The sequence below is a fragment of the Sceloporus occidentalis genome, unplaced genomic scaffold (assembly GCF_023333645.1).
Source record: "Sceloporus occidentalis isolate IW3139 unplaced genomic scaffold, rSceOcc1.0.p SCAF_8, whole genome shotgun sequence".
In the NCBI taxonomy this organism is placed as follows: Eukaryota; Metazoa; Chordata; class Lepidosauria; order Squamata; family Phrynosomatidae; genus Sceloporus; species Sceloporus occidentalis.
Window position 1 is genome coordinate 35,309,173 of NW_028316988.1, and position 10,118 is coordinate 35,319,290.

Below are 10,118 nucleotides of genomic sequence, written 5' to 3' on the forward strand. Positions count from 1 at the left end.
ACAGCTGCCACTAACCTTGCTTTCTTGACAACCTTGAGGCCAGCTGATCTTTTTAGGGCCTTGCATAACCAAATATGCTTCCTTTGTAGGGTACTAACTGGTGGGTGTCCAATAACATGAGGGTGAACTCACATGGCTGCTGTAAAGAAAGTGTTTGGCTTTCCCTTTGTGGTTTAGCCTCACTGAACCAAACCCTGGAACTGAGTTTCAGTCTTGCATCAAATATTAATATTTTTAAATGGATTTTTTAAAAAAATGTAAAAGCAGGTTTTTCTTCTTATGTGCATTTGCCATTTTCCTTTAACCGCTGTTGCCCCTTTATGGTACCCACCATCATGCATCCTTTTCATAGAAGCATAACGTTTTCTGCACCTTGTTTTGAAACCTTCCTGTCCCATTGAAAAGATTATGCTACTTCCTAACTCTAGAACCTCCCCGTTTTTAGAACAAATCTTCTCTGGTTTTGCTAATTAAATCTCATCTCAGCTTTTATAGAAAGTGGGTCTTTTCTATTTCAAGGTGCTCACTTCCCAAAAAATCACTTTTTAGGGGGACTATCCATTTGGAGATCTTTCTTGTTTTATGAGACCAGGCTTCCTTTACAGCTTCAGATGTTTCCTTGTCAGGCTCTCTGTCCTTGAGAGTATGGTAGGCAGAATTTCACAACTCTGTCTCTTCACAATTGTTAGGTGTGACAGAAAAAATAGTTATATCTTATCTGGGGTGAAAAAGAAGTGGCCATTTGACTCCACCCTGCAATTAGTGGTTTTTGAGAAAGGTTTGGTGCTTCTCTTAAATACGCATTCATCATAATTCATATGTGACAATATTAAACTTTTCATTTACTATTAAAACAGAGAATGTAGCTGAATATGTAATACATGGCTTCTTTTAACCAGTGTTTAACCTTCCGGCTTGGCAACTGCTGACTTTAGAATAAGCCTTCCTTAAGTACATTTAAGAACCAACCATAATCCTTTTAAGTTTGCTGGATCATAAAAGCAGTTCACCTGACCACTAGCTTTTATACCTTACGACAGAAATAATGGCCATTTGTGTACACTTCTGCCATTCATTTCCTTCACAGGATGAATTCTTTGTGAAGCCTGTTGCAAATACGAGTTCCATGTACAAGTAAAGGATGGTGCGGTTACAACTCTTGTGTTATGCCAAAGCATCTTCTCGAATAAACAGGAACTACTGCTTGTCTGGATTCTGCATCCCACTTTCTTTGTGACACCATTCTTGTTAAGCTCTTATGTTAAAGCAACTCAATCCTCATTTGCAGTTTCCTGGTAAACAGCCAATACGTTGTTTGGGCCAGTCTTCATCTGGTTCCAGAACCAAGAATGACCTTTGTGATATCACTCACTTCACTTTTTGACCATGTTCTGTTGTCTTCTCTGTTCTTCTTCCCTTTCAAGCCCTAAACAAAGAAAGGGAAACAAGGGAGCACCACCAGGAATCCTCAAATTTCAGGGTCTCAGTTTACTACATCACCAATGATTTAGGCCCCTTACAAATTTCAGGGTCTATTTGTATTCTGTCCAGAAAATGGCGGCAATATTTTGGGCAACGGCTTTTTTTAAATTAAGGGAAATATGCTGGGAGATGCCTGAATAACCTGTCACAAATAGACACTTTTCAGTTGCAAAGTTTATTTAACAGTGCATATGTATTTACATACAAGCTGCAACAAAGCATTTAACAGGCATCAGTTTGCACAGAAAATAATAATAATGATATCAGGACCGTCATGCTTGTTAGAATGATTGTCTCTGCCAGGATGAAAGAGCTATCATACAAAAATACATCTGTTTGTTGAACCTAAGGCACTGCTCTAACAGTTCTAAAACATTTGGAAACAGCAAAGCATACAAAGGGAAGGGTGGAGGACAAGGACCGCAAGGAGAAGGGAAATCCTAAATTACCTGGGCTGTCCAAAAATAGGAACATGGTTCCAGTGTAAAATGTCTGCAACTAGAAAACATTGGAGAGGCAGCTTAGCCTGAGGCTCCGATGTGGCCACTGCCAACAGTTGAAGAAAACAGCTCTTTGAAAAGGGATAACAAAACGTTTGGGAATGTAGGAACAGCGCAACACTTGTGTCCTCACTAAGAATTTGCAGAAGCAGCCACAGAGTTCATTCCTTCATGCTAGATCAAGTCAGAGGGAGTTAAGGCTACACAGGTTGCTTAGCAAAGAACCCAGCCGTGAAGGCTGGGCCAAGCCATGAGATACAATTAGCCAAAGAACAGGACAAAGAACCAACGTGGACAAAAAAACAAACAAAACACACAACTTCAAGGGTCTAATACTGGTTTTATGTACACAGAAAAAAATAATAATACTTACAAGGCATGAAGATCAACTTAAATACATGTAATGGTTGTACGTTTTCCTTTTAAAGAATGGGTTTAAATACAACCAATGACAACATCACAAAGGGAAGCATCTACCAAGTGCTGCTCTGTGGCTACTACTCGCTTCACGGGGTGGACAACACCTACACAAGCCTTGCAAGAATGTACGGGAGATGAGCAGTTGCACAGAGGCGTGAGCTGCCAACGCAAACAGGCTTCTCATTTGCTCAGCCCATTTGGGTTTGGGCTAGTCTTAAAATCGTTAAGCTGTTTAGTCAAAGGCCATATCCTGAAAAGGGTAATGTGACTTCAAGATTCAGCCCCCCCAAAAAATTAATGTAGGCTGAAGAATAAATCAACTGAGTAATTTAACCTCAACTGTGCCAACCTTCCTTCCGTACAATTTGCATAAGAAACCCTCGGTGTGTCTCACGGTCTGTCTGGCCACATTTGAATAGGTGCATGTGGTCAGATTAAACAACAACCATGCCCATGGCGCACCAGAAATCGGTCACAATGGTGTCGCCACAGGCTTGCTGTCAAAAGGGGAGAGGTTGGTTCCAAATGTTGCTTGAGCATACCCTGATGACGTGGTTCACTTTTTTCAACTCGCCACCTGTCAGAGCAAGTACTTTCAAGAGTTGTTAAGATAGTGTCTTAATCATATCAACTATATGTTAGAAACAAACTGACCAAAAAACAAGCATCACCTACACCAAAGCGAGGTGATGCGCTCTGAGCTGTTTCAATCCAGCTCTCCATAAATGCTGCTCCCCACAGCAACAAAACACATGAGGCTAATATGCTAGTAACACATGACACAAATGGGTTTGGTTTTAGTATGCATTAGATCATGTCACTTTATTTTCTGCTTGGAGTAACGGTTGCTTGACACTCCAGGATAAGTCCCTGTCCTTCATTCCAACAGGAATATTAAAGAGGCACTGGCAATTTTAGTGAACATTTCATTAGAAGGGCAACAAGTGTTATTTTTTTAAAAAAGGAAACCTTGTTAAACAGGTCCAGTAAGGACATCTGATAATAGCAACAAGCAAGAGAGACTCCCTGAAAAGGTTTCAAGGTGCAAAGCTCAAGTGGGGGATAGACTTTATTTTATCTTTTTGCACAAAACCTGGGACAAAAGTTCACAAGCAGCTTTTTTTTTTCTTTCCCAAAACAAGGCCTTCATGACTTGTTGAAACCCTGATTCCTGAAGTGCTTGTCAGGAGCCTTCCAGGGTTCTAGTGTTCACAGTTCTGTTCAAAAGCAAGAGAGAACCTTTTTAGCACCCTCCTGCTAAGCAGCACACCCTGTATGTATGAAACTGAGTTTCAGGGCTCAGCACCAGTTGGACAGCACCCTTGAGGTGCATATACAACACCACCAAAGGAACAGTGGCCGTGCAGGGAGATCTACAAGGGACACCTGCACGCAAGTCTGTGTTTCATTTCGTGCAGTAAACTGGACGCACATGCTTTCCACGTCGCAGAAAAAAATATTGATGTGCAACACAGTGCCTATGGGTTGTCCTCACACATACATAAATCAAATGGGTCTACTTCCTGGATCCACTAGATTGGAAAAGGAGTAGGCAGTTTAGCCAAGGACTGGGGTGATGGGTGACATTCCACTAGGAAGGCCCCTGAGCCAAACATTTTTGCTAATCACAAAGTTAATTCGCTGAAAGGTGTAAGGGATAAGAGACGGCGCATATTGCTTAAGTTGCAGCAGAGTGGGAGGGGTGATTCTAAATCCTACCCCCTATTTCCCACCCCACTTCAGAGCTAGCATCCTTTCCCTGCATTCCCTCGAGACTCCAACTTTTAGGAGAACCTTGTTCTTAAAAAACAAAGTTCAGTACAAGCCTGCCAAGTTTAAACTGAGTGAAGATTTGGTTTCTTAAATTTTGTCTCGGCTTGAATTGAAAGGCAGATACCCTGTCAGTGAATATTACCTGATGCAGTCTCTATTGGTTTGGTCAAGGAATTCACGGCACTTTCTTCCTCAAACGCCAACTTGGGACCTGCAGGCACTGTAGTAGCATCTCTAAAGTTCTGGGTAGATATTTCAGCAGCAACGCTATCTGAACTTAGCCTGGTTGTCTTAGGATGTAGGTCAAGATCGATGATTTCCTCAAAATTCCACGCAGAAGGCTTCCCATTTAGGCTGGATATGAATCCAACTGATTGATCAGCTTCATTAATATCCAAGATTTCAGAGTTCCCAATAACCGTTTCTTTTGCTGGAGGGCTGTGAAGAAGTAAAAAACAGGTTGTATCTTGAACCTCCTTACACTTCTCTTAGTGAACTGAGGTCCAAAACACAGTGCAGAAATAATCCAGTTTGAGAACGCTTTAACTGCCTTGCCTCAGTTCAAGGGAATCCTGGAAATTGTAGTTTACTGTGGTAGCAGAGCTCTCTGACAGAGAAGGCTAAACGTATCAAAAAATTACAGTTCCCAGAATTCCCTAGCATTGAGCCAGGGCAGTTAAAGCGTTCTAAACTGGATTATTTCTGCAGTGTGTTTTGGGGCAGTTATCTAGTCAAACAGTTTTTATTTTATTCCACACTCTCTGAAAAAGGTCTTTGGGGTTAAGATAATACTGTGGTTTTATTGTACTATCCATTGCTCCTTGCAAGCAATGCAAAGAAAAGAATTATATGGGCAGGGTACAGACCGCCAGAAAGATGCGGCTGGTGGCCGCCTCTTTTCCGCGTAACTGCGCCGCAGCACCCAAATTGCACGGCGCGGCTACGCGGAAGCAAAAGGACCGCTAAAAAGTGGCTCCTTTTCGCACCGCTGCAAACTGCCTGCGGCGGCATGAGGACATTGCTGTCGTGCGCTCCTGTCTGGAAGGCGCGCGGCAGTGACGTCACAGCTGTGCGTGCCGTGTATACAGCGTCACACAGCTGTGACGTCCTGGTGACGTCCTAGGGTTGTGGAGCGTCTAGAAACGGCGCCCCGAGGCAACCCTAGCACATCGCTAGGACATGCTACAGGGCCCGTTTGTCCAGGGCAATGGTTAACCAAAAAAATCACTATTTTTCACTACATCTGCACAATCTGAAAAACAATACAAAACAAAGCACCCAAGATATCTATCTGTCACTTGAATTGTTTCTCTTCTTTTATTCAAGCAGAATACCTCTGTGAATTTTTTATGTTCAAACAATTCATGACTGCCTCAGAGAATTCAAACTTTGTTTTAAACAGCCTTCTGTATGAACCAGCATGGATGGCTCTTTTGACATGTCCTGAGGATATCAAGCTTACCTGGCTTCTATCGTTTGAGGACAATATACAGAACTCCCATCATCATTCCTCTGATCAACTTCCTCCAGTCTGTCACCATTGACAAAGACTTCGTCTGTCTCTATTTTGGATTCATCTTGGAAGGAAGCATACTTTTGTTCCATCTCTGAACCATCTTCTACAGAAGAGGAGTCATACTTTGCCTTTTCTGAAATTGAGAATGAAAATTAACAGCGGAAATTTGGGACACATGTGTATGGGAAAAAGAAAATACTCCCAGCTATCTAAAAACTGTTAAACAGCTCGGATAGCTTGTGGTGTGTCTACTTTGAAAGTGTTTTTAACAAGATGGAAAAAGAGTCAGAGAGACAACAGGCTTGATTCTTTCAATGTCTCCTTGTCATTGTTCAGTTTTACTGTCATAACAGGGGATAAAGCCCTTTCATTCTGCAAGTTTCCAAAGCTGATCTTTAAGATACCTGCTGCATGGGCTCAAAAAACCATCCACTAAGGTGCAAAGCCATCCCTTACCAGGCTGATCTTGTTTCTCAAGGCCCATTTCCTCCTCCTCCTCTTCTTCTTCTTCAACATCTTCATCCTCCTCATTTGATTTATCTTCATTCTGCATTAAAGAAAGTGGAAGATGAACTGTAAGAGACTAACAAACAATGAGGCAATGCCACAGATTATACAAGTTTCCTATGCCATTTGCTTCTGCTGAGCACCCATAGAATGACCAGAAACACATTGGTGCTCTTCATGCAGGCAAAGGCTGTCCAGATTCTTTGCGGTCTGCTGGTATAGAGAAAATCAGACTACCTGCAAGATCGTATATGGACCTCTACCTCTATTGGTCTGATACTTCTTCACATTTATTTATTAGATCATGTAATATGTATTCCCCACCCCATCCTGCCTTGGGAGAATCACACAGCTTTATAGATTGCAGAATCAGATGTACGTAGAGGCTTCTGGTGCCAGCCCAGGGTTAGGGGTTTTGGGCTCAGAGAAAACCAGATCCCTACAATTTTAGCTTATTTACAGAACACGAACAATAAGCAGAATGCTGGATCTGACATTAACTAATGCTTACCTTGGCTTCATTCTGGTCTGCCTTCCGAGTCCTCTTCATGATTTCTTCAATTCTCTGTTTGAATGACAGGGATACGGCTTAAAATAATACTAAGATTCAATTCTGTAAGCACAGACACTTGAGAGCTAGTGTGGAGTAAACTGCTAGATTTTGACCAGGAGACCTATGTTCAGAATCTCTGCTCAGCCACAAAACCATACAGGTTAATCTGGGACAGTCTCCGTCTCTCTCACAACATACATCCGCAAGCTGTCATAAGCATAAAATTGGGGGATTGAATATAGGAAGAGATATGCTGTTTTGAACTCCCTGGCAGGAAGGCAGGCTGAACATGAAATGAAACGAACAAAACAGAGCAGATTTCAGAATTTTGCTGTGCCCATTGCAGATTTATGTAATTGTTTATCAAACTGCTTTTCCTTAAAATGTGGAAGAGGACGATTCAGATTAGAAGGCAGGTACCTTTTTCCTCTCTAGTCTCTCTTGCATATTCTGCTGCATGATTCGCTCCCGCTCCTGACGTTGCTTTTCAGCTTCTTCTAGAGCTTTGGCTTCAGCTTCTTCCCGCTAAAATGATAAAACAAGAAAGAATACCACTGGGAAGTCACCCACTTCCAAACTACCTGGTGAAAAATGAAAAGTAAAACTACTGCTGCTTGTTCTAAAAGGTTTTCAGTGAATTAAAATGTACCTAACTGTTACAAGTGGAACTGGATACAAAATCTTGTAGTGGATCCTCATCACATCTTATCAGGGATTATTCCCACTCTGGCTATCCTCCTTCAGGATACTGTAAACCGTTAAAGGCTCACACACATTTAATACACTGCTTCACCCTTTTCTATTTCCAAAAGACTATCAACAGTCTGTTAACTGCTGAGGATGCTCAGTACTCAGTGGGCTAATATGTCCCCCCGCCTCATCTCTGAGTACTTTAGAATTAAATAGCTTTAGTACTAGAATAGCTCTGAAAATACTGGCTGTTTCCATGGAATTCTGATGTCTCCTCAATCCTTGGTGTCCTGGCTTTAACTAAAGTCCTGATGGCATTCACTCCCCACCCCAGTTTGTTAATACAACATATGGTTATTCACACTTCTATGCCAACTCTCCTCCACCGAGAGAATAGTGCCATATATGTGGCATCCTTCACAACAATTCTATGTGGCATTTAAGGTGACTGATTGTCTGTTCCAAGACCCACCAGGTCAATATATAATAAAGAAGCCCTAAGCTACCAGTCAAATCTAAAGTATGATACAATCTTCTCATTTATTTCAGATATTTTTTGTCTGATGCAATACTTGCCCATCCAAAATATAATACAGAAGCCCTCTCTACCAGTCAAGCCTTAAGTATGATACAGTCTTCTCATTACTTTCAGATAATTTTTATTCTGCCTTTATATTTCAATAAAAATTAATCAAGGCACCTTAAAATCCCGAAAAATAAAGAACAAGCTATTAAAAAGAGAATACTTGACAACAGATAATAATAGGTATCATCATACTCAGTTGGGGAATTGGACAAAGGGAGCTCCAGATAAATATAACACACAAATCCACAAAACTATAATGAAAACTGAGAAGCTCTGACACAATAATCTAATGCTGCTTTTCCAAATCCAGAGTCCTCAGATGTTGTTGGATTACAGCTCCCATCAATCTGACCACTGGCTGTGCTGTTTTGGGTAGATGGGAATTGAAATTCAGGCAACCTAGGTGGTGAATGGTGGTGGTGGGGGGGGGGGAGTTTGGGTGGGCTGCTGAACTTGCTGTAAAGCAAGTGTCTTAAAATATCCAGCCGCCTCCTTGCACCTTTTTCTCATGCTCTGCCCAATTCTGCTCCACCTAGAGAACAAACCTGCAGCTGAAGCTCTGCCAGCTTTTCCTGTTCTTCCTGCTCCTTCCGAATTCTTTCCTTCTCGGCCAATCTTTGTTCCTCCTCCTCTTCCATCCTCCTCTCTTTTTCCAGCTTTTGCAGTGCCTCTTCAGCTTGTGCCTGCTCCTCAAGTGCTTTCTTAGCCATTTCTTCTTTTCTGATTCTAAGAGTCCCAAACAGAGTTCAGAGACAAGAGTTACATTAGTCTGGAATATCAGTATGCATCTGAAGAAGCAGACCAAGTTTATGAAAGCTGATGCTATGGCTTCTTTTGGAGTTAGCCTCAAAGGAACTACAAAATCATTTTGTATACTAAGAGTTCTGAAAAAATGACAACAGATCAGACCTCTTCTTTTATGTTCTTTCTTTCTGAAGAACACACTTAGAGACCAGGCTACTCTTGCTCTCAAGCATTTATATTCTCCTTTCTGTCAAATATGTTCAATTTGCAGTAAAAATAAAAGCCAAATAAATCAGGTTAAAAACCAGATCATCCTGAATGAAAAACACACACACACACAAACCTGCTATAGCCCCATAGCTTGTTTTCTGCAAAAGCCTGCTGGGATAAGCCTATTATCTAAGATTGTATACAATCATTGAAAGGTTGTTTGGATCTTGGACACCACAGCAGAGAATACAATACCTCAGGTGTCAACTCACTGTGTATTTCTATTTACTCTGAAGCAAAGTATGTTGTCAGGCATATGAAGGAAGGCAATTCTGGTCCTGTGTCATTTAGGGGTTTCAAGGGTTTAGGGATTTTACCCATGGTACAGCAAAACTCTGGGATTTAACTCCAGCAAGTATCCTTCCAATTTATCAAGATTTTTTTTAATTGAAGGAGTTTGTTTATAGATATGCCAGCCACAGTTTAAACTTATGAAGTAGGGGTCATTTGAAACTCTCTTTCTCTCTGTGTTAAATATACAAAATGCATGATGCAAAACTGTCCCTTAGTGCTTTACCTTTCTTCCTCTTCTCTTTGAACTCTTTCCTGGTCTTCACGCTCTCTTTGCTCCCTTGCAAGACGGCGCTTCTCCGCCAGGATTCTAGCTGCTTCTTCAGCTGTCGTGGTCCCTGGGGCAGTTTTGCTACTTGTATCTGAAAAGAGGATGTCAGAAGAATCACTGAAGGTAGCCAAGACTATTGAGTTGTGCAGGCTTCTTTTGTTTGACCAACCATATCCAGTGGAACCAACACTCTGCCTTAGGCTCCATTTCTACAGGAAGCCAATAAGTGAAAAGTTCTCACTCATGCAAATGGTTTGCATCCCCAAACATGGGACCCATGGAGGCATAAAACCATTGTGCAAATAGTGCCTCATTCTATTACCAGAGCCACAAGTCAATATGCAGTTTAAGAGAATATATATGATCAATGCATTCTAATTTGATTATTTTGATTTAATTGGTGCAAAGGCTAGGCTGTCCACATATGCATTATCTGTATTTAGGGAGGGAGTCATGTAGCTCTTTGGATGTTGTTTGACTCCCAGCAGCTCGTCAGCATATCCAGTGGTGAGGAA

General features: G+C 41.6%; 1 protein-coding gene across 18 annotated transcripts in view; it reads right to left on the reverse strand.

The window, feature by feature from the left end:
* The window catches only part of LOC149308673 (uncharacterized), a 77,902-nt gene that overhangs the window by 30,167 nt on the left and 37,617 nt on the right, over positions 1-10,118 (reverse strand). For 14 of the 18 annotated variants that reach the window (XM_089536259.1, XM_089536263.1, XM_089536261.1 and 11 more), the window contains 7 exons: positions 9,559-9,694; positions 8,573-8,753; positions 7,172-7,276; positions 6,710-6,763; positions 6,148-6,238; positions 5,638-5,824; positions 4,318-4,613 (listed from right to left, as the gene is read on the reverse strand). In XM_089536259.1, the coding sequence (XP_089392385.1) occupies positions 4,318-4,613; positions 5,638-5,824; positions 6,148-6,238; positions 6,710-6,763; positions 7,172-7,276; positions 8,573-8,753; positions 9,559-9,694 (1,050 nt within the window). Of the gene's footprint in view, positions 1-1,204; positions 1,427-1,636; positions 4,614-5,637; positions 5,825-6,147; positions 6,239-6,709; positions 6,764-7,171; positions 7,277-8,572; positions 8,754-9,558; positions 9,695-10,118 lie in introns of those variants that run through there. The other 4 variants (XM_089536268.1, XM_089536266.1, XM_089536264.1 and 1 more) reach the window with 3 other exon arrangements.